The sequence below is a fragment of the Sapajus apella genome, unplaced genomic scaffold (genome assembly GCF_009761245.1).
Source record: "Sapajus apella isolate SASKATOON/1434 unplaced genomic scaffold, GSC_monkey_1.0 scaffold15, whole genome shotgun sequence".
Lineage (NCBI taxonomy): Eukaryota > Metazoa > Chordata > Mammalia > Primates > Cebidae > Sapajus > Sapajus apella.
Window position 1 is genome coordinate 1835277 of NW_022436955.1, and position 23556 is coordinate 1858832.

The following is a 23556-nucleotide window of genomic DNA, read 5'->3' on the forward strand; positions in this document are numbered from 1 at the left end:
TACTCGGGAGGCTGAGGCCGTAGAATCATTTGAACCTGGGAAGCAGAGTGGGGACTCCCCAACGCTTTGGCTTTCAGAACAAGGGTTCGAATTCTGGGGCCATGACTTTCTGACCGTGTGATTTTTTTTTTTTACAAGCATCTTAACCCAGGCCTCAGTTTCCTCATCAGTAAAGGGGAACAGGAATTCCTATCCTTTCGGGGTGTGGTGAGTGTTACGTAAGCCCAAGGAGCCCCGACCTGCGGTGAGAGGCTAGAGGCCGAATGGGGGGATTTGAGGGGCTCTAGGTCCCTGGACCAACCTCTGGGCGACAGGGAAGAGGCGGCTGCGGGGCCGAGTCCTTTCTAAGTGGCTATGCGAAGGGCCCTGAGTCGAGGCGGGTTACAGTACTTCCTTGAGCCCACCTAACCCAACATGTCACAAATAAAGCCGGCCTTTCTCGGATTCCCAGATTGCGGCCACTTGGAGCAGCAGCCCCTTGCCCACGCATCCCTTCGCCGGCGGCGGCTGCAGGGGCAGCACTCCAGGCTCAGCGCCTGCCTCGGACCCGAAATCAGGCTGTTTCCTTCTAGACCTCCCGTTGGGGATTCAAGCCGGCGTCCAGGTCGAAGAACAGGGGCAAAGTCCTCATGCAGGCAAAGGTAAGAACGAGGAGCTTCGGCAAAATGCCGACTAAGGCTTCCTTAGGTTTTGCCCCACTCCAAGATGGAAGGTCCGCGGCTTCACACTGTCCCTAACGTTCCCTTCCCATTGGCTACTTGGGAATTTTTTTTTTTTTTTCCAATAATGTGGACGCTAATTGGTCAATCTAGGACGGTTGCTCAAGTCATTGGCGCAGCCGCCATTGGAGGACGGCTCTCAAAAAATTTTCAAACACAAATTAGGTTCGAGGAAGGAAAGCGGGAGGAAAGGTAAAGCTTGAGACGGAGGCGGGACCAAGGAAATGGCAGCTTGCATTGGTTCATTAGAGGCCAAGGGGCGGCTCTTGAATGCTCTTTCCTCTTGATTAGTCCGATTTAGGAAAAGAGGGCGGGTACTTAGGGAAAGCGGCAGAAGCGCCTGCTTCCATTGGTCAGTCCTGGCAGGAGGCGGAGCGCCCGCGGCAGCTGATTGGTGCGGGAGGCGAGGCGGGCGGGGCTCTGAGCCGGAGGTTTTGTTGTGAGGGTCGGTTGTCAAGCAGCGGCCAATCAGGGCAGGCGATGGAGGTAAGTGGGGGTCGCGCCTGGAGCAGAGCCTTGGCCTCCGGAGCCGCAGATGCAGGTAGAGTGGGCAAGGGGACGAGGAGGCGAGGGGACCGTGGGGTCTGGGCTGGGCCGAGCCAGGCGGGGCTGGCTGGGCTTGTGGGCAGAGGGCTCTGGCCGTGGGAAGGCTAGAGCCCGTACTCCGCAAGCAGAGGGTTGGGAGAATCAGCCGAGGCCGAGGGACCTGCCCCAGCCTCCGGACAAGATGGATCGGCATGGAGGCCGGAGGGAGCACAACCGGGGAGGCTGGAAGCAAAGCTGGGGGTCTGCAGGAGGATGGGTAATGAATAGGGAAAGGAGAAGCAGGAGAATGAATGAATGGGAGACCCCGGGAACATATGGGAAAGGGCAGTAACAAGGATCTGGCGAGTCAGGGACCACGTGAGGGAGTTCAGGAGACAGGATGTGCATGAGTGGGAGACTCGGGGCAGGGAGAAAAGGGGGTGTGAACGGAGGACTAGAGAGGTAGACCCGGGGACCCAGGAAAAAGGGGACAGAAGGGAGCGGGCTCATGGGAAAGAGGTAAAGTGACTGTGGGAAGGAGGTGGGAGGCTCCATGAGGTGGCCTTTTAGAATTGAGGAGTCATAGCCACTCATGCCCAGACTGGAGGCCTAGTTCCAAGCTCTGTCCTTGGGAATCGTAGGGAGCAAGAGCGGTTGCCTTGCCAGGAGCTGGGGCGTTGGACCATCAGGGTCATCTTCAAGATTCTTTCCAGGGAGGACTTCAGTGGCCATCTCTGGGATGCTTTTCCTGGGTCCAAAAGCTTAGCTTCTGACTCCACCCCGCAACATCCCACACGTCAGACAAAAACAACGACTCCTAGGAAATCTATGTGAATTGCAAACACGTGGTCTTCCCCGCCCCACTGCCGCTGCGGCACTTTAGGCAGCCAGCATCCCGGAACAGAGCTGCATCTCATTATCCTGGCCTCTGGGAGGAGTTTATTTTTCCTTGGGTTTCAAGTCACCCTACCTGAGATGCTCCCTCTGCAGAGGCCCAGACCCAATTTGCAGTGCAGTTTCTGGCTCTGGTGGCTTCGATGGGTGTCAGTCTTTATCGAGTGGCCTTGGTGATCCAGGGAGCTGTAGTTCTTGCAAGCATTTTCTAACAAGACATCACCTCTGTTTGTATTGCAGCCCCGTATTGAGCTGAGATGGCTCAAGCCTAACATTCCATGATCCAGGATCGTGACAGATGTGCACAGGGTGCTGCTGTTGCTGCTGTGGGTGATTTGGAACCACGAGGCAGCCCAAGGCCAGGAGACAAGGCATTTTCTCTGCCTGGATGTGTGGGAACTCCCTGCCAACTTGATTGGTGGATCTGGGGGGGGATCCACCCCCACCCCACCAGCAAAGCACAATTGATTTTGTGGGGTGGGGCTTCACGTGCCAGCCAGCTGAAGGATGGCCACCCCTGTGGTCACCAAGACAGCCTGGAAGTTGCGTGAGTGGTTTTCATTTTTCTTTATCGCCTCATTTATTCTGTTAGCTGCTTGTTGCTGGGAGGACTGAACCCACAGCTTTGTTTCCTGATCTTGGTATAGGAGGAGACTCCTAGACTTTGGACTAAGATAGACCATGATGTAAATCATGATGGTGGCACTTCTTAGCTGGGTGACATTGGGCAGGTGACTTAACCTCTCTGAGTCTGTTTCTTCTCTGTGCAATGAGATAATGACGCCTGCATTCTAAGGTTGCTGTGAAATTCGGGTGACAGGATGGACATTGTAAAGCACTTAGCACAGGATTTCCAGTTAGGCTGACAGTAGGGTGAAGAATCCTGAATGATGTTCTCAGCATTTTCAGACATCTCACAAGTCAAACTTTCCCAGTCAGATGAATGCATCCTGAGCCTGGCATGGGGGAAGGAGTGGGAGCGAAGAGGGGTGGGCAGAGGGATGCAGACAGGGCTGGGCACTGCCCACGCCCACCATTGCCCTATACAAGTTGGTCTAGACTCTCATCTAAAGACTTCATACTCATCCAAATTACTGAGGACCCCAGAGTGCTTTTTTTGGTTGGAGTTATATCTGTCAGTATTTACCATGGTAGAAATTAATATTAAGACATTTTCTAACAAGAATATATAATCAAATAGGCCTCTAGTGGTGTTCTGGGAAACTCCACCATATGCTTATGAGCAAATGAGAGTGCAAAAGGCAGATGCCATCTTAGTGTTACTGTGAAAATCCTTTTGTCTTAGACCCCCCGAAAGGATCTTGAGGATCCCAAGCATCCCCAGATCACATTTGGAGAATTCCCCTACACATTGGCACCTCAGTGGGCCCTGCCCTACCTGTTGTAACTAGCTGGCATAGCTTTTGTGTGCTGCACCTGGTCACTCTCTGCTGTGAGCTGTCCTGGGCTGGTTTTCAGGAGCTGGGACAAGACTACACTTTTTTTTTTTTTTTTTTTGGAGACAGAGTCTCACTGTCGCCCAGGCTGGAGTGCAGTGGCGTGATCTCAGCTCACTGCAACCTCCGCCTCCTGGGTTCAAGCAATTCTCGTGCCTCAGTCTCTAGAGTAGCTGGGATCACAGGTGCATGCCACCATACCCGGCTAATTTTTATATTTTTAGTAGAGACAGGGTTTCACCACGTTGGCCAGGCTGGTCTTGAACTCCTGACCTCAGGTGATCCACCCACCTTGGCCTCTCAAAGTGCTGGGATGACAGCCATGAGCCATCACGCCTGGCCAAGACTCCACACTGTTTCACCATGAATTTAACCATAAGACTCTGAGCAAATCTCTTTGCAGGGCCTCTGTTTCCTTGCTTGTAAAGTGAGAGGTTACGGCCATTTCGTGTTCCCCAAAGTTCTAGGACTTTGGGAAAACCAGTTATGGTTCCCCAAGGAAGGCATACTTTGGTCAGAGTGGCTTTGTGATTATTGGGATTACGTATTCATCCCTTCAACAGCTGGCCTTTCCCCAGAGGTAGGCACTGGGGAGACAGTGGGGGACAAAGTAGCCAAGGTCTCTGTCCAGTGGAAGCTCAGAGCCTGGGGAGAGCAACAGGCAGGGATTAGATAACTGGATCCCTCTGTGTCTCCTCTAGTTGCAAGCTGGTACCTGTGCTTTGAAATCAGTTAACTGGGGGTGGGAGTGGGGGTGGGGGTGGGAATGCTGCAGGCTGCATGAACAGCAGGCGCTAGGGCCCTGAGGCAGGAGGCTCAGTGTATTAGAAGGACTGGGGGAGGGGGGGAGGGGCCATGAGCAGCAGCACAGCAGCGGGAGGAACGTGGGGCCGCATGGACTTAGTGAGTTTTGCGAGGGCATGTGTCCACAGGACCCCCAGCCCTCCTGAGGCTGCTGTGACTTCATCTTAAAGGCAAGGCCAAGTCATCAGAGTGTGTGAGCAGGAGGTAATGAGATCAGCCACGTTGGGCGTCTGCTGCTGCTGCTAATTTCATGTGCACAGTGGTATCCATGGGAAACTCTGAAGAGCCCAAGGCCACATGACCTCTGGCTCCTTCTGGCTCCAGGGTCTGGTGAGGATCAGAGGTGCGTGGCCCACATAGGGTCGTGGAAACCCAGTACTTTGCGTCTTGCGTTTAGGATGGGGGTCCTCAGCCCCTCTGGCCATGTTGCACTGTGTTCCCCAGCTTTGGCTGGATGTGGGTCCCAGGTTGTACCCCCAGAGCTTGGCCTGCCAGTAGATACTGAGGATTTTTTTTTTTTTTTTTTTTGAAGACGGAGTTTTGCTCTATCACCCAGGCTGGAGTGCAATGCTATCTCGGCTCACTGCAACCCTCGTCTCCTGGGTTCAAGCAATTCTCATGCCTCAGCCTCCCAAGCAGCTGGGATTGCAGGTGTGCATGCAGCTAATTTTTGTATTTTTAATAGAGACAGGGTTTCTCCATGTTGGCTAGGCTGGTCTCGAACTCCTGACCTCAGGTGATCCACCTGCCTTGGCCTCCCAAAGTGCTGGGATTACAGGTGTGAGCCACTGCGCCTAGCCGAGGATTTTTACTTTTTATTTTTTGTATGAAAGTCAAGTATTCGGCCTGGGCTGTTGGTCGCTGTCCTTCCAGCCAGGATACAAGGAGAAGCTCTCGGGGTGGTGCCCCTGCCTCCTTTGCAGGTGCCTGTGCTGTGTCCCTGCCCCTCTGCCCCTCCCTCCGTGGCTCCAGTCAGTCCCTGGTCAGGCTGCTTAGAGAGCAGTGGTATGGGCCCTTCTAGAATCCTTTTCACCCCAAAGTCTGTGGTTTTCCCATGCCCCTGCCACCATCTGGTCACACTGGGTCATATTTCATGCGAGGCCTAGAGCAGGCACCCAGGAAATACTGATATTATGAATGAATGGGTGTCTCCAGGGGCAGTGGTCCTAAGGCCCAGTGAGGCGGGGCCCAGCCAAACACTTTCCCTGAGAGGAGTGAGGGCCAGGGACAGATGGAGCCCCCCAGGTGGGCCGGGGGAGTGGGCAGTGCCTCCATGGAGAGGACGTCAGGCTTGAGCACAGAATGCCAGGGAGAAGGTGCTTTGCCCTCTTTCTGGTTTGAGTGGAAACTCGTGAACAGATACATGTCTGTGGCTGGAATTCCCCAGGTTGCTGTCCCCACAGTATCCAGAGGACAGAAGGCTCTGGTTGAGATGGGACTAGAGTGGAGCCTGGCTCCCTGGGATCCCCACAGCGAGCTCCCCATTGCCCTGGCTCAGGTTTGGGCCTGCAGGGAACCCTCACCCTTGCTGGTGCTGCTACTTGTGCTGGCTCTGCCCTGGCCAGGCCAGGAGTAGGGGTGTCATCGGTGAGATTGAGCTTGTGACTTGTCCCCTGGGCATTCCTGGTGGCCCCTCGGAGCCCGGGTTCCTGGCAAGCAGCTTCCCTGGGCCCGATTTCCCGACCTCCTTGTGGTCTGAAGCCTGAAGCAGAGACACCCAAGCAGGGTGGAGTCAGGGCCCGGATGCAGGAGGGGCCTCTGCGGAGCGCCGTGGCTGCAACACCCTTTTCCTCGGAGTCGCCCACACTGGCCTCCCGGGTGCCTTGAGGCGTCAGCACCTTGGGGATTTCCCCCCGCCTGTGTGGGAGAACTGCCTTTTAGTTCCTTCTTTCCAGGAGGAGCTTGCGCAGGGATGGGCTCTGAGGCCTGGGCCGCGTCTTGCTTCCCTGCCTGTGCTTTGCTCTCTGCAGAGCCCTCAGAGGCTCATGTCTGCTGTCCCCACTGACCAGGCCAGAGGCCTTGGGCTGTCTGCACAGCCTTCTCCTGTGTGGTCAGCTGTCACCCCTACCCTGTCTGCTCAGTCTGTTGCCTCCTGCCCCCTCCTCATGAAGCCTACCAGTGCTCGCCCGGGGCCCCCATGCCCACTCTCAGGGTGACTAGCCCCGAGCCTGCCCAGCATCGCGGATCCCTCGCCTGCTACTAAGCAGCACACAGGCACGCTCTCAGGGAGTCCTCAGCATCAGGTGTGAGCAGACACGTGCTCATCCCCACTTTCCAGGCGAGGAGTCAGGTCCTCAGAGGACAAGGGACTAAGTAGCCAAGGAAGGCCATGCAATAGCAGATCACAGCCCTCAGACCAGAACCTGATCCGTGCTTCTGAATCTGTGAGCCGAAGCCCTGTGTGGGCTCACCTGGGGGCAGCTTGTCTAGAGGTGACTTCAGTTGTTCTTAAAGTGTGTTCCCCAAATCGGGGTGGACACACGGTCAGCAGCCGAGAGGTGCATAGGTGTTGCATGGTCAATTTTTTTTTTTTAAATAATTGTTTTTCAAGCCGGGCGTGGTGGCTCACGCCTGTAATCCCAAATTCCAACACTTTGGGAGGCTGAGGTGGGCAAATCACCTGAAGTCAGGTGTTTGAAATCAGCCTGACCAACATGGTGAAACCCTGTCTCTACTAAAAATACAAAATTAGCTGGGTGTGGTGGTGCATGCCGATAATTCCAGCTACTCAGGAGGCCAAGGCAGGAGAATCGCTTGAACCCAGGAGGCGGAGGTTGCAGTGAGCCAAGATCGCACCATTGCACTCCAGCCTGGGCAACGAGGGCAAAACTGTCTCAAAAAAACAAAATTGTTTTTCTTTTTGTATCATAGAGTATCATATCAAACTTGTAACTTCATGGATATTGCTTAAGACCAAGCTAATAAAAATAGCAAGTCAATTTTTAAAATTGTGTATAACTAGTCAATATTACCAGGTGATGTACCGAACCAGGAAAAAGTCATGAAGTCTAAAGGTAGGATGGGAATGATGAAAGTTGAGAAGCGGTGATTTCCATCTCAGTCCCATGCCCTGCTCCGTCTGCTGGTCCTGCAGCTCATGGTGGGCACCAGTGGGGGAGCTGAAGGAGGCAGAGCCTTCCACTCGCCATCAGGTTCCAGAGCAGGCAGCCAAGCAGGGTCACCCCTCCCCCCCGCAAGGCCCCATCGTAACCCCCTGATGTCCTCTCCGTCTCCTTCCCTGTGTAGAAGAGATCGTCGCCCATGCCAGCAATGTGTCCTCACTGGTGCTGGGCAAGGCCTCCGGGCGACTGCTGGCTACGGGCGGGGATGACTGCCGCGTCAACCTGTGGTCCATCAACAAGCCCAACTGCATCATGGTGAGCCCCAGCAGCCAGCAGGGGTCAGGACAGGGGCCTGGGGGGAGGGGACGGGCCAGGGGTTGGAGGCTGAGGAGTGAGCAGCTTCTCAGGCTCTGAGGCCAGGGCCTCCTATCCTCTGGGGCCCAGACCAGGGGTGGAGGGGGCGTGGTGGGGACACCATCAGTGCTTCCCCCAGCCATCTGCTTAGTGAGGCCTAGGGCAGCCCAGCACGGCTGGGACAGTGGCCAGCCCTCAGGAGCGAGGAGTCACCTGCCTGTGGTACTTTTAAGAACTCCAGGCAGGCTTCGTGAGAAGGTTAAGATAAGCCCTGGGCCTGTGGCTGAGCCAAAAGACTTGTAACCCTGCCCCCCCACCTGCCCATCTGCCTGCCTGGCAGCAACATGTGGGCGTTTATTTTAATTCCTTCCCAGCCTTCATTCCCCAGTGAGGATTTGAGGGGACCTGGCTCATCTGGTTAGGGAGCTAGTTCTTAAATATCATCTCCCCCACTATTTACGCAGCTCTGTTCAATGCTGGAAACCATTTTCCAAACAGGAGCGCATACAGGAGAAAACAAACATTCATTACATATAGTTCTATTACTCAAAGGCCACCGCAGTGGGTGCTTTGGCTTGAGTCCTTCTTGATGCTGAGACAGATACGTATACGTGTCCACGCACGTGTGTGCACACTTGTACATGATGTACACATGTATACATGCAAATACACATACAAGCACACATGAGTAAAAATGCACTGCCACTCTCTCGCAGCCTGGTTTTTAAAAATAACAATGCTGCAAGGATTTGCCTGTGTCAACAAATATTCTTTTACAACATAATTTTGAGTGGCTTCATGGTGTTCCTTTGTAGGGATGAGCTGTAATTAGCTTAGCCACACCCTGTTATCACAGGGAGGTTGTTTCCGGCTTGTTCTGAGCTCTGCTGAACCACTCTGGTGAACAGCCTCAGCCACCTAGATCTTTGAGCAGATCTGTGATCATTGCATTAAATTCAAGGGTGTGTGTTTATTTTGAAGCTTTCAAAACGGATTGCCAAATTGCCCTCCAGAAATCATTTTACATTCTCACCAGCAACGGAACCTGCCCTTTCCTCCCTGTCCCACCAGCCCATCCCTTTCCAACCAGGGAAGTATCATTGTTTTGACTCTTGATGAAATAAAGATAAAGAAAACTAGGCTGGGCACCGTGGTTCACGCCTGTAGTCCCAGCATTTTGGGAGGCTGAGGTGGCGGATCACCTGAGGTCAGGAGTTTGAGACCAGCCTGGCTAACATGGTGAAACCCTGTCTCAAAAACACAAAAATTAGCCAGGCGTGGTGGCGGGCGCCTGTAATCCCAGCTACTCAGGAGGCTGAGGCAGGAGAACCCGGGAGGTGGAGGTAGCAGTGAGCTGAGATTGTGCCACTGCTCTCGCCTGGGCAACAGGGTGAGACTCCGTCTCAAAAAAAAAAAAAAGGCAAGGGATGAATTTTTTAGTAGAAACTTAATCACCTTAGTGTTTTTGTGAGATCCAGGGGGAGAACTGAGATCCACCCCAGCCTCAGCAAGGGTGCCAGGGGTCAGTAAAGATGACTCGAAGTGTTTTGTTTTACTTTGTTTTTAGGGTTCAAAAGTGTTCCCCCTACCCTGCCCTGGCCCCCAGAAATGCCAAAGTAGTAGTATACACCGGCTGGAAAAGCATCACCAATGACTGACCAAAATAGGACATGCTGCCACCCCCCAAGGAGCGGGGCCAAGCGTCTGGGGCCTGGCCTGCAGGCGTGTCCTCGAACACCAGATGCAGCTGTCAGGCCCCAGCCAATCTTGCCCTGGCCACTGCCCTCACTCTCACACACCAGCCTCCCAGGCCTGGCAGTGCCTCCAGCCTGCCGGAGTTTCTCTCCCCTTGGGTGTTCTGTGCACGCTCTCCCCCTGCAGGCCGACCTCTTGGATTTATTTTTGTTTGTTCTTGAGTATGGGATACACTTAATTCTGTTCAACATCCAGAAGATAGAGGGTCCACTGTGAAAAGTCTTCCACCTTCCCCTGACCCCTCCCCTTTTCACGGGGATGGGCAGTCGGGGAGAGCCAGGGGTTCCAGAGGGGCAAGATGGGTGCCCGGGACCAGCCAGCCCTCAGTTCTGCCATGGCTTCGTCTGCTGAGGGGCTTGCATAGGGCAGCAGTGAAGATGGGAACGGCGCCTGGGCGGGGTTGCTTGACTTAAGGCTGAAGGGACAGCATCCGTTTATCTTGGCCAGTTGCTTCCCTCCAAGGGGCCCAGGGCCATTTCTGCAGGTGACACCCATGTCGGAAGCATATCGGGAAGAGGCAGGTAGTGGGGGGATGACGGTTTGGCCACCTTTAGCCCTGGGAACCCAGGCCGAGAGGAGCAGCTGCTTAGACAGGGCCTGCAGGAGGGCTGGGCTGTGGCCCCCAGGGGGCGCCAACTCCCGCCTTAGCCTTTCCCGTGGACCTGGAATTCAGGGCGGCACTTCCAGGGGGCCTGTCAGCAGTGCACTGAAGCCGCTGCCCTCTCTCCACAGAGCCTGACGGGCCACACGTCCCCAGTGGAGAGCGTCCGCCTCAACACCCCGGAGGAGCTCATCGTGGCCGGCTCCCAGTCGGGCTCCATCCGCGTCTGGGACCTGGAAGCTGCCAAAAGTAGGCCCCCGAGCTTGCCTCCTGCGCACGCGCGCCTCCCTTAGTCTTCAGGCTCTGCGGTCATGCCGCCGCCTCCAGGAAACCTGCCTGGACCAGGTTGGCTGCTTTGCTCCTGGAGCACTAACCGGGCAGTGTGGAAACCACTCCACCCCCACTCGTTTGGCATTGACATGCACTGCTGCCTGGAGCAGCTGAGGGCCTGCCAGAAATGTCTGCATGAACCACCGTGTGGGTGGGTGGGTGGGTGTGTGTCTGGATGTGTGCGTATTTAGAACCTCGAGGGATGTCAGATGCCACCAGGAGCCCTGCAGGTCACCTGACTGAGTGAGGTGGCTGTGTGGGACAGCTGTGACGAACCAGGGAGCTTGTACCCTGACTCAAGGTGGTCCCCACTCTGCCTCGGCTCCATCATGCCACCAGAGGCAGCTTGGGATGGCCAGATCTGTTTGCTTGAGCCCTGTTTTAATTTAGTTTTCATCTGTATGGAAGCTGTGCATAGCCTAAAATGTGAAACCTCCAATACCAGTGGTTCTGCAGTGAATCACAATGGAAAGAGGAGACTTCTGCCCCACTCCTTCCCGTTCTCCAAGAGCCGCAGCTTTCTTTTTTTTTTTTTTTTTTTTTTTTTTTGGAGGGAGGGGTTTTCTTCTTGTTACCCAGGCTGCAGTGCAATGGCGCGATCTCGGCTCACCGCAACCTCCGCCTCCTGGGTTCAGGCAATTCTCCTGCCTCAGCCTCCTGAGTAGCTGGGATTGCAGGCACGCGCCACTATGCCCAGCTAATTTTTTGTATTTTTAGTAGAGACGGGGTTTCACCATGTTGACCAGGATGGTCTCGATCTCTTGACCTCGTGATCCACCCGCCTCGGCCTCCCAAAGTGCTGGGATTACAGGCGTGAGCCACCGCGCCCGGCCGAGCCGCAGCTTTCTGTGCATTCATCTGTGCTCTGCCGATCGCCTCTGCCTTCCTAGACCACATGGTCGTACTGCAGTTTTTCTTTTTTAAAAATGTTGGGGCTGGGCACGGTGTCTCATGCCTGTAATCCCAGCACTTTGGGAGTTCGAAGCGGGTGGATTACCTGAGATCAGGAATTCAAGACCAGCCTGACCAAGATGGTGAAACCTGTCTATACCGTAAATACAAAATTAACCGGGTGTGGTGGCGCATGCCTGTAATCCCAGCTACTGGAGAGGCTGAGGCAGGAGAATTGCTTAAACCTGGGAGGTGAAGGTTGCAGGGAGCCAAGATCGTGCCATTGCACTCCAGCCTGGGCAACAGGAGCGAAACTCCTATCTAAAAAACAAAACAAAAAAAGTGTTAACACATTAGTTATTCCCTTCCTACGCTCTCTCATGGCCACCACCCCCGGCCCCATCGCTCGTGTTTTTCCTCCCACCCCCCTATTTCAATAGACACCATTTCAATAGGCAGTGTTTAAAACATAAGGACTCCGGCCGGGCGCGGTGGCTCAAGCCTGTAATCCCAGCACTTTGGGAGGCCGAGGCGGGTGGATCACGAGGTCAAGAGATCGAGACCATCCTGGTCAACATGGTGAAACCCCGTCTCTACTAAAACTACAAAAAATTAGCTGGGCATGGTGGCACGTGCCTGTAATCCTAGCTACTCAGGAGGTTGAGGGAGGAGAATTGCCTGAGCACAGGAGGCGGAGGTTGCGGTGAGCCGAGATCGCGCCATTGCACTCCAGCCTGGGTAACAAGAGCGAAACTCCGTCTCAAAAAAAAAAAAAAAAAAAAAAAAAAAATAAGGACTGCATAAGGGTCATTTACCACTATTTTTTAATAACTTGGTTTTTCTGGAGTTAATTTTTTTTTTATCCATGTGTTTTCTATGTCCATATTACTCATTCATCCCCAAATTCTCTGCCAGAAGAGTAAATCTCCTCCTGTTTCTTTGAAACCCATCCCATAATCCAGGCGCCTTTTTTCAGAGCCTCTCCTCCAGTTCTAGTGGCCTGCAGCCTAGCTGTCATCCGTGTCTCCTCTCTGGGGAATTCTCTTGTCTGCTGCTCCCGATCCTACACCGCCACCTTTCTTGGTTTTCCCCCTCTTTTTGATGGAGCACATTCCTTCGAAGCTTACTGAGAAAGGGTGTGGGGCAGGCATAGTTTTAGAGACCTTCTATGGCTGAAAGTGACTTTATGCTACCCCCAGCGTTTGCTTTTGTGTTTGTTTTATGAGTTGGAGTATAGAGTTTGATGTTGGCAATAAAATAGCCCCCTCAGCATTTGGAAGGTGCAGCTCTACCGCCTTTTAGATTCCAGGGTAGCTATTAAGAGGGGCCAGTTCTGTTCTGATCCCAGATCCTTCGCAGGGGACTGGCGTCTTTCCACGTTCTCTCTCTCCTTTCCTCTCTCTCTCTCTTCTTTCCTCTCTCTCTCTCTCTTCTTTCCTCTCTCTCTCTCCTTTCCTCTCCTCTCTCTCTGCAGGCTTTTGGGGTCTTTGTCCCAGTGTTCTGGTGTGATGAGCCTTGGGGTGAGTCTGTTTCCACCCTGTGCTGGGTCCTTGCTGGTTTCTTGCAGCTGTGGTCTGGAAACTCATGCCCTCAGGTCTGGGCCGAGCCGAGAGTCTCGCCACTGCCCCTGTGCCTTAGCACGTGGTGCCAGCTCTACCGATTTTTCAAGAGAGGCTGGAAATTAATGTAAGCCAATTTTAAAATGTTGACAGCTCGTTCAGCATTTTTTCATAACACCATACAGGCCAGCACTGAGGTCCAGATAAGACCTGTTTAACTGATGCTTTTTTTCTTCTTTTTTGAGATGGAGTCTCACTCTGTCGCCCAGGCTGGAGTGCAGTGATACGATCTCAGCTTACTGCAACCTCCATCTCCTAGGTTCAAGCGATTCTCCTGCCTCAGCCTCCTGAGTAGATGGGATTACAGGCACCCACCACCACACCCGGCTAATTTTTGTATTCTCAATAGAGACAGGGTTTCACCATGTTGACCAGGCTGGTCGTGAACTCCTGACCTCAGGTGATCTGCCTGCCTCAGCCTCCCAAAGTGCTGGGATTACAGGTGTGAGCCACCGAACCCGGCCTGCCTGATGCTTTTTGATAGCCCTGGTTGGATCTTCCTGTGTGCCAGGCACGAGCCTGGCCTGAAGCCCTGGAGAGGAAGCGGCAACATGGATTTTGCCTTGGCTGTTTTTTTCCAGAAGAGAGCCCCTCTGGCCTGGCTGAGACTTCAGGATTCTTCTGGGCCTCTCCTTGGTTCCTGCTCTATGTTGGCGGCCAGGCAGCAGCCATGGGCCTCGCCTGCACAGCGGTGTGTTCCCTTTGCTCAAGAACGGGGCTTTCTGTGTGGGTGGCACTCAATAAAGACGCGCCCCAGGCCTCTTCAGTGATGCTTGCCTGCGCAGTGCTGGTCAGTTTAAGAAAGAGCCCAGGGACCTCCTTGATAACACACAGGCCTGCAGGCTTGGCATCTCGACGCGTGATCGCGCTGCCTGGCCACACCGGGGCATCTGTGCTTGGGCGTCACTGAATGCAAGAGGACCAGGGAGGAGCGAGGCCAGCATGGCTAGGCTCTAATGGAGAAGGTGGGAAGCTCGGGCAGGAGGCGGACAGCTCCCTGGACCTGAATCCCAGCACGTGGCCACCAGCCATTCAGTAGTCACTGAAGAGCAAGAGACAGAAGAGAGAAGCCAAGGGCGCCCTGCCCGCCGTCCAGGCTTTCTCAGCCACAGAGGTTTTGCTCATAAGGGAAATGTGAGGAATTTCTGGAGGTGGCTGAGAAATGAAAACTGAAGACTGCTACATTTCTGAGCCCTGGACGGCCCGGCCTGGCTGCTTCGCAGGGAGCTCACTACACACGCACGGCCCAGACCTAGCCTCCAGAAAACCCGATTCAGTACTCGGGTGGGCCCAGAATCTGGATTTTAATAAGCTTCCAGGTGATTCTGACGGAGCCAAGTTGACAGATGGGCAAATGGGGGCCCAGGGAGAGCAGCGAGCTTAGGAAAGTGTGGTGGCTGCAGGTAGCAGAGCCTGGGACTCCCATCCCAGCGCTCTCTGTTCTGCCGTTGGATGGAGGAGAAACTTGCCTTTCAGCAGATAAAGCTAAGACCTCCGGCCCCCACCTCCACCCCCACCCACCAGAGTGTAGGCGACAGTGACAGACAGACAAACTGAGGCCACAGGTGTAGAAAGGTTCTAAAGAGAGCTGTCCCACCGACATGGTGGTTCACACCTGTAATCTCCGTACTTGGGGAGGCCGAGGCAGGAGGATCACTTGAGGCCAGGAGTTTGACTAACCTGGGCAACAAAATGAGACCCCTGTCTCTATTTAAAAAGAAAGAAAGAGTGCTGCCTATCTTATTGGTGGCCTTGGAAGGCCACCCATCACTGGAGGACTCAGATGTGGGCTGAGCAGCTGCTCAGCTGGGAGGGCTTGGGGGTTCCTGCAGCGGGCAGGCAGACCCCGGAGGCCCCTCCACTCTGCAGTTCCTGGATCCTGTGACTGAACCTGGGCATCAGAGGCCTTTGTGGGACAGAAGAGCAAGGGCAGGAGTCAGGCCAGAAAAATGTGGTCCTGCCTGCTTTCCACAGCGCAGCCAGAGGGCAAGGGTGGCTCAGCCCAGGGCATCCCACAGGATCCCACAGGAGGGCGGCCGGCGCTCCATGCAGCCAGCCCACACAGGGCGGGACCCCACCACATCCTCTCTGGGTGGGGCAGGATTTTGGAAGCCTTGCCATGGGATCCAAGCTGAGTCGGCTGGGAGCAGGAGCCAGTGTGGCCTCCTTGGCCAGGAGGCAATGCCTAGCCCCCAGCAGCACCTGATAGCTACACACAGCAAGGAGGGACAGCTGCAGAGATTCTGATGCAGGTAAACTGGATATGCATTCCACAGACTCCAGAGGGATGTGGAAGTGCCCAGACCCAGCTCCAGTGCCAGACAGGGCCAGCCGCACAGGGGCACTGAGGCCTGGGAAGGAGGAGAGAAGGCCCAGCTTGTGGAACAGCCAGGAGCAGAAGGCAGGCCTCCTGAAGGGAGAGAAGTGTGAATGGGACTGATTACGGCTGCCATTTATTGAGCACTTACCATATGCTGAGCCCGTGCTAAGCGCTTTATGTCCATTTGTTTTCTCCATTCTGTGACCCCACGTGAGGCTCAGAGAGGGTAAGTGATTGCCAGGGTCACACCGCCAGTGAGGGAGGAGCCACGGCTGATCCCAGTCTGATGCCGGAGCCCACATCCTGACATTGGGGTAGAGAAGATCATACAGTCGAGTTCATTTCATTCACCCGTGCGTGGATCTCAGCTCTGCAGCAAAGTGCTGTATATGGAAGCTTGAACACCACCTCCGACAGCTCACAAGGCACCCTATTTATTGTACCTTGGCTCAAACCTAAGAATGGCCGGACGCCCACGTTTCCTGGCCCCAGCACTCATGGGATGATGGGTTTCATTCAGACAGTGAATTATACATTTTTCCAAAAGCAGGACACATGAGACAAATTTGAGTGGTGCTGGAGGACACCCTGAAACACACAAGGTTTCCCTCCAGGCTGGGCCGCGCCTGGCCGTGGAGCTGCCTGCTAAACCTTCAAGGAAAGGATGGGAGATGCGGTTCCTGGGGCAGCGGGAGGCGATCAGGCCCCACTCTGGTCCTCGCGTGTCCTCCTGGTGTCCTCTCAGTTTTCACAGCTCCTCAGTGTGTCCTCACAGCCACCCTCAAAATCCCTTGGATGGGGTCACCCCAGCCATGCCCTCTATTGCCCTCCTTAGGGCCTTTACCCATCACCTCCATCTACCTAATGGAGCATCCCTCATCCTCCACCCACTGACACCTACTCAAATACCACCTCCTCCATGAAGCCTTCCTAGATTTCTCTTTCCAACCAAGCAGTTTCTTTCCCAGCCTGAACCCCTCCTGGTCTCTCTCCTTGCACTGTCTTGGGTGGGGTTGGGCACCCCGCACACCATCAGCTCCACATCTATGGGGCCTGAACTGAGTGCAGTGGTTCCCTGGCTCTGCTGCCACTGGGGCACAGCCTGTGGGCAGTGCGGTAGGATTTCTGCAGACTTGAGGTGACCCGGGGTGTCATCCATTAAGAGAAATGTAGAAAAATTAGTTGTCAGCTGGGCGTGGTGGCTCATGCCTATAATCCCAGCACTTTGAGAGGCCGAAGCAAGTGTATCACTTGAGGTCAGGATACCAGCCCCGCCAACATGGTGAAATCCCATCTCTACCAAAAATATTTAAAAATTAGCCAGGTGTAATGGCACATGCTTGTAATCCCAGCTACTTGGGAGGCTGAGGCAGGAGAATTGCTTGAACCCAGGGGGCAGAGATTGCAGCGAGTTTAGATCGTGCCACTGCACTCCAGCCTGGAGACAGAGCAAGGCTCCATCTCAAAAGAAAAAAAAATTAGTTGTTAAGGGGTGGGACCCTTGATGGTTTCCCCATTTTTAAAATATGTGTCATTGTTCTCTTTTCTGTGCCCTCAATGTGAAAGCACACACACACGCCCGCCGCAGCCCTCCCTCCGTCAGCCTTCCCACGTGCCTCCCAGCCGCTGTCTCTGCTTTCCTCCTTTTTAGTTCTTCGCACGCTCATGGGACACAAAGCCAACATCTGCAGCCTGGATTTCCACCCATACGGCGAATTTGTAGCCTCTGGTTCCCAGGACACGAACATCAAGGTGAGAAGCCGCTCCACGCCCTGCGTCTCCTGCTGGGACTGCGGCAGGACGGGTTCGGCCCTCAGTGCTGGGTGCCCACTGAGGGGACCTCTTCCCTCTCTGCAGCCCCATCCACACTGTCCTAGGTAAGGTGGGCAGCAGGCACCTGCCAGATGCTTCTGCTCAGAATGCCAGCTTTAGTGAACAGTTTCTGTCCTTGTCACCGTGAAGAGTAATGACCTAGAGGAGCTTGGGCCCTGCCCTCTGCTCACTGCCACACACACTGTCCTGACTGTGTCTCCGGGCCTCGTTCATGACCTCTGCTGACTCTGCTCCTCTGCTTCTCTCTCCCCCACAGCTCTGGGACATCAGGAGGAAAGGCTGTGTCTTCCGATACAGGGTAAGGGTGGCACTCTGTTGGTGACTCCATCAGCACCTTGCAGGCGCTGAGTGTGGCATGGTGTCCAGACCCGGGCAGGGGGTGGAGGGGATGGGTGAGAACACGAACCATGGATCTGGGGCCTAGCAGAAGCACCATGGGCAGCCCCCTGGACCCCAGCTCCATGATCCCCTAGAGCCACGTTCATCAAACTGCCCCAAGCAGAACCAGGCGAGTCGCCTGTGTGGTCAGTTGGAAGGGGTCCCACGGGAGTAAGGAGGCAGGGAGAGGTCTGTGGGCCCAGGATCCCAGGGTGAGCTCGTGCTGTTCCTCCCTCAGGGGCACAGCCAGGCCGTGCGGTGTCTCCGGTTCAGCCCCGATGGGAAGTGGTTGGCGTCGGCCGCAGATGACCACACTGTGAAGGTAGCTCCCCCCAGCCTGACCTGGGCCCAGGGGCCTGGGGCCTGGGATCTGCTGATCACAACAGACCGAGTCCTCACCTCCCTCCTGATCGGGCCCACATGCCCCATGCCTGTCCCGAGTGGAAGGTGCTTTATGGATAAAGAGCTCGGCCTGGTTTAAAAGAAGGGTGGGCAGCCAAGGTGCCTGGCCCTGACCTCCCTGCCCTGCCTCCAGCTCTGGGATCTAACTGCTGGCAAGATGATGTCCGAGTTCCCGGGTCACACGGGGCCTGTCAACGTGGTCGAGTTTCACCCCAATGAGTACCTCCTGGCCTCCGGCAGCTCTGACAGGTGAGGAGGAGGTGCGGGCAAGTCGCTCGTGTCTGCAGCTCTTCGCCACCGTGTCCTCTGCATGTCTCCGCTCACGCTCTGTCACTGTCTGGGGTGTCATACACTTGATGATCCTTTGGATTTCAGCCAAGCCAGGATGGAACCCTGCTCCATCTCCCCTGCTGGTTCCCTGGCCCCAGTGTCCCAGGTCTGTGGCTTCATGGGCAGGTTTGCACCCAAGGCACCTAGTGGGGCCCTATAGGGCAGGAGGCTTACAGCTGTTGTGGCCAGCCCAGGGGCCAGGGCCATCGGACTCGGCCTCCCCCTTGCAAAGTCAGGGCCAACCCTGCCCCAGCCATTGTTCCTGGTGGCCGTGCCCTGGGGCGAGCTTCCTAGAGAAGCTGGTTCCTAGGGGCCTGTGGAGGCCAGGACTCGGGGAGAGGCTTCACAGCACAGCCTGGCTGTCTTTGCAGGACCATCCGCTTCTGGGACCTGGAGAAGTTCCAGGTGGTGAGCTGCATCGAAGGGGAGCCTGGGCCTGTCAGGTACGCAGGCATGCGTGGGTAGCGCAGCGCTCCTCTGGGCAGCAGGGCGTGGCTGCGGGTGGGCCTTTCCCTTCTCTGCCCTGTGCCCTCCCTGCCCCGGGCTCCCTGGGTTCCTTGGGGTGGGGACCAGGCTGGGTGCCGCAGGACCCAGAGCCATCTCTCGCCTGGCCCAGGAGCGTCCTCTTCAACCCGGACGGCTGCTGCCTGTACAGCGGCTGCCAGGACTCGCTGCGCGTCTACGGCTGGGAGCCTGAGCGCTGCTTTGATGTCGTCCTCGTCAACTGGGGCAAGGTGGCTGACCTGGCCATCTGCAATGACCAGCTGGTGAGAGAGCCATGGCGCCCACCACCCCCCACTCCCATGGGGCAACCCGCCTTCCTCCACCCCAGACCCCTTTTCCTACCCCACCCTGGGGCTGGGATTTTGCCCCCTCAGCTTGCAGGCCCGGCCCCAACTTTCCACTTTCTGCAGATTGGCGTGGCCTTCTCCCAGAGCAACGTCTCCTCCTACGTGGTGGATCTGACTCGTGTCACCAGGACTGGCACGGTGGCCCAGGACCCTGTGCAGGACCACCGGCCCCTCGCGCAGCCGCTGCCCAACCCCAGCGCCCCGCTCCGGCGCATCTACGAGCGGCCCAGCACAACCTGCAGCAGGCCCCAGAGGTAGGGGCCTAGGGGCCTTCGGGGGCACAGGGGCGGGCCTGTCATACATAGGGGAAGCCTCGGGGCTGTAGCCCTGGGCCTCACAGGGCACCTGCTTTCTTTGGGCCTGGCCTCTCTACCCCAGGGTGAAGCAGAACTCAGAGAGCGAGCGCCGCAGCCCCAGCAGCGAGGATGACCGGGACGAGCGTGAGTCCCGAGCCGAGATCCAGAATGCCGAGGACTATAACGAGATCTTCCAGCCCAAGAACAGCATCAGTGAGGCCGGGCTCCCACCCCCAGCCCAGCATCCCCATCTGTGAAAGGGAGGCTGTGGGTCCTTCCAGGATGGCCTGTCGCGGCTCCATGTCCCTTTAGCTTCCTTCTAACCTACACCTGGGCTCCGTGCCCCATCCTCACATTCCCTGGACTCACCAGGCCATGCTCTGATGGAAGTGAGGGGGGCCTGGGCACTCCCCAGCCACAGCCCAGCAGCTGCTCAGTGTCCCAGTCTCTGCCCTGCCAGGGACAAGTGGGCTGGGAGGAGACTGAGGAGAGGGGCAGAAACAGACACACACGCGCGCACTCTCCCAGGACTGAGGCTTCCTGCGACCAGAGCAGGGTCCAGGGTCTGCAGCCACATGCCTGGTGGCCACCCTCCACCTCCCACGCTCTGATAGCGCCCTGGGTGCCAGGTGGCCCAGCCAGGAGCGCTCGCAGCCAGGGGCCTCTTTCCCCTGCAGGTCGGACACCACCCCGGAGAAGTGAGCCCTTCCCTGCACCCCCAGAGGATGGTGAGTTGGATAAGCCTGGCTTCCCAGGGTCTCTGACACCCCACGCCCCACGCCCCACGCCCCACACCCCATACCCCATCCCTGACCTCTCCCTGTGAGTTCTGACAAGCCCCTTCCTGGGCCCTCCCCTCTCAGGACACGACTGGCAGCCTCTCCCGAGGGGTCTCTGCCCTCCCCTGGGAGCCTGTGCCCTGGTGTGTGGGGGACAGACGTAGACACCGCCACATGCACGGGCCCGCCAGGGGCGCTCGGACTGTGGAGGACAGAGAGGACTCCCTGGGGGCCCACCTTAGAGGGGGTCAGCTGTAGATGGGATGATCGGAACACCTGCTGAGGCCTGGGGACCGGCGAGAAGAGGGAGAGGGGAGCGCTTCCCACAGGAAGGGAGCTGAGAGGAGGGAGCTGGGGTGAGTCCCAGCAGGAGGTCAGGCCACGAGGCCTCAGCTAGGGGTTTGGATTAAGAAGGGAGAAAACGGCTGTGCTGTGGGTGAAGGGGCAGGCATGGGGACCCCTGTCCTACAGTGTCCCCTGCCCTCCTGGCCTCCCCTCAGGGACCATCCTCGCCCCTTCTGGAGGCCGGGTGGTTTCCTAGGAGCCTCCACCCCCTCCTTGCCAGTCACTCATCCCACCTCCCTCCATATACGCGCCAGTGAAGGGACAGGATGGCCACATCCTGGAGCCCCCTGGGTCCCACCCACAGGCAGACCTAAGGTTGAGCTGGGGGAGAGAGAGGAGGTAGGCCCAGGCTTGCACCCAGGTCCTCTGGAACCCCCATGCTACTGAATCACTATCACCTTAACCCACACTGCTGCTTCCACCCCCCAATACAGATGCTGCCCCAAGCCCTGCCCTTCCTGCCAGGCCCTTCTGGCTGGACCCAGTCATCTCCTTTTGCGTCTTTTCCAGACGTGGCCACAGCAAAGGAGGCAGCAAAGCCCAGCCCTGCCATGGATGTGCAATTCCCGGTGCCAAACGTACGTCCATGGAGGGGCATGAGGAGGGGCCTAGAGAGGGTCCTGACCCAGGGTTGGGGAGTCCCTCATGTTGGGAGGCAGAGAGGGGGGTCCCGGGCTGGCGCCCACTGAGCTTCAGACCCTTTCAGCTGGAGGTCCTACCCCGGCCCCCGGTCGTCGCTTCCACACCTGCACCTGCACCCAAGGCTGAGCCTGCCATCATCCCCGCCACCCGCAACGAGCCCATCGGCCTGAAGGCCTCTGACTTCCTGCCCGTGAGTGGGAGCCCAGGGCGAGGCGTGGGTGGAGGTCTGTGGGTGGAGGGCACAGCATTGCTGCCGGCTCCTCCCTTGCCAGCATCTGGGTGCCCATCCCACGCAGGCCGTGAAGATGCCCCAGCAGGCCGAGCTGGTGGACGACGATGCCATGTCACAGATCCGCAAAGGCCATGACACCATGTGTGTGGTGCTCACCAGCCGCCACAAGAACCTGGACACTGTGCGGGCTGTGTGGACCACGAGCGACATCAAGGCAAGCACCCACCCTTGCCCAGGGCCTCGCCTCACCCCTGCCCCTGCCCCTGCCTGCCCGGAGAGGCCACCCATGGGGGACAGTGTGAGATATGCCATCCCCGCCATGACACCATCTGTCTCTCCCATCATGGTCACCACAGGCTGCCATCTCTTCAGCACCTGTTGACAGGCCTGGCCTCACACTGAGCGTGTCAGGTGCAGCGCTGTGAACACCCCACAGCCCCATCAGCACACCGACACTCATGTTCGTGCCCCCACCCTCACCCTCGGGGTCACACTGCGCCCCACTGCCCCACCCCCTGATGGTGCTCTGTTTGCACAGACGTCGGTGGACTCTGCTGTGGCCATCAACGACCTGTCAGTGGTAGTGGACCTCCTGAACATCGTCAACCAGAAAGCGTAAGTGACTGCCGAGGGGCAGGGGCGGAGGGGTGGGGCAGGGCTGACGGCAATGTGTCCTGGCCTCTCCTAGCTCCCTATGGAAGCTGGACCTGTGCACCACGGTCCTGCCACAGATCGAGAAGCTTCTGCAGAGCAAGTATGAGAGGTGCGTGTGGGGAAGCCACGCCTGCCTTGAGGAGGGGGAGGAGAGAGGCAAGAAGCCTCCTCCAGGACCATGGGAAGGGCCCCCAAGGGCTTGGGTGTTCCTGTGAACCGGCTGTGAAGCATTGCTGCCCCCTCAACAGTCCAGAGGTGGGAGTGGAAAAAGGCGTGCGTGCGTGCGTGCGTGCGTGCGTGTGTGTGTGTGTTTCTGCCTCTCTCCTGTGTTCCTTGCTGTTTCTCTGTCTGTGGCCCTGGGTCCGTCTGTGACTTCATCCATCTGCCCTTGAAGCTATGTCCAGACGGGCTGCACCTCCCTGAAGCTGATCCTGCAGCGGTTTCTGCCCCTCATCACGGACATGCTGGCGGCCCCGCCCTCCGTGGGTGTGGATATCAGCAGGGAGGAGAGGTGAGGGCCAGGCAGTGCCTGTGTGGGGGGCCAGGGTGCCACAGCAGGTGAGGGACAAAGGCCTGGAGGCCCGGGCCCCTCTTACTGACAGTCCTGCTGGGACAGTGTCTAGAGGAGGCGCTGGTCTGGGGCCGTGGCTCAGGGCGTGGTGGGCATAGCCAGAGCTAGGTTCCTCCCTGGCCTGGCTGTGTCCCACGATCCCTGGCAGGGCTGTGTGGTTCCGCTCTGGGCCTCCGCCTTCCCCTAGGAGGAAGGGCTGGAGCAGTTAGGACAGCAAAGGCCCTGGGGTTGGGGGTGGTGGCAGTGCCACCTGGCCCTCAGGCCCTGCCCTCTCTACAGGCTGCACAAGTGCCGGCTCTGCCACAAGCAGCTCAAGAGCATCAGCGGCCTGGTCAAGAGCAAGTCGGGCCTGAGTGGCCGCCACGGCAGCACCTTCCGCGAGCTGCACCTGCTCATGGCCAGTCTGGACTGAGGAGTGGTGGGCGGGGCGCCCGGCAGCCCACAGGGCCTGGCCTCAGCCCCTACTCCTGTTCCTTCTGCGCCCACCGGCCCGTGAGCCCCTGCTGCTGCCCTGTGGCCGTCCTGGAGGTGGTGACGCTGGTCCCTGGCCACCTCTACAGCCCCAAACTCTGAGACAACTCTCTCCAGCAGCAGCTGCCCAGCTTGGCCCAACTGTTGCTTCTTGGGGCAGCGAACTGAGCTCTGGGGCTGCTGCTGTAATTTATAAGGCAAATTTTATTAAATTTGTAACTATTCCCAGGTTTCCACGTGGGGGATGTTTTCCACTGGCCACAAGGCTCCCCCAGGCCCAGGAGTGCCTGCCCCTCCTCGAGACCACGCCCCCTGTGGCCAGCAGGGGGCAGCAGAGAGCCGGGCCTGTGGGACAGGCCCAGTTCAGGCTGGGAAGGAAGGGGAGGTGGCAACCACCCTTCCACCACTCGGTGGTAAGGTGAGGGGTGGGCCCCGCCAGCC

At 57.1% G+C, this 23556-nt stretch overlaps 1 protein-coding gene across 3 annotated transcripts; it reads left to right on the forward strand.

Annotated features, from left to right (window-relative positions):
- The first annotated feature begins 1101 nt into the window (after positions 1–1101).
- Positions 1102–23339, forward strand: KATNB1 (katanin regulatory subunit B1). 3 transcript variants are annotated; one of them, XM_032284040.1, is made up of 20 exons: positions 1102–1205; positions 2379–2685; positions 7646–7776; positions 10303–10420; positions 16983–17083; positions 17421–17462; positions 17781–17864; positions 18078–18193; positions 18646–18717; positions 18891–19041; positions 19189–19379; positions 19504–19634; positions 20099–20149; positions 21056–21123; positions 21252–21377; positions 21484–21633; positions 21958–22034; positions 22108–22182; positions 22468–22584; positions 22924–23339. In XM_032284040.1, the coding sequence occupies exons 2-20, from the start codon at positions 2646–2648 to the stop codon at positions 23054–23056; spliced, it is 1974 nt and encodes a 657-aa protein (XP_032139931.1). In that variant the 5' UTR covers positions 1102–1205; positions 2379–2645; the 3' UTR covers positions 23057–23339. The 3 variants fall into 3 exon arrangements, with proteins under 3 accessions (XP_032139931.1, XP_032139929.1, XP_032139932.1); XM_032284038.1 differs by having other exon boundaries at positions 1108–1260; XM_032284041.1 differs by lacking the exon at positions 1102–1205 and adding an exon at positions 1303–1521.
- Positions 23340–23556: the final 217 nt, after the last annotated feature.

Bases quoted from the DNA above. Each gene is read 5' to 3' on its own strand.
- KATNB1 (XM_032284040.1), top strand. From the start codon at position 2,646: ATGGCCACCCCTGTGGTCACCAAGACAGCCTGGAAGTTGC. The intron at 19,042-19,188 runs GTGAGAGAGCCA...CACTTTCTGCAG, and splicing joins CCATCTGCAATGACCAGCTG to ATTGGCGTGGCCTTCTCCCA. The intron at 21,124-21,251 runs GTACGTCCATGG...AGACCCTTTCAG, and splicing joins TGCAATTCCCGGTGCCAAAC to CTGGAGGTCCTACCCCGGCC.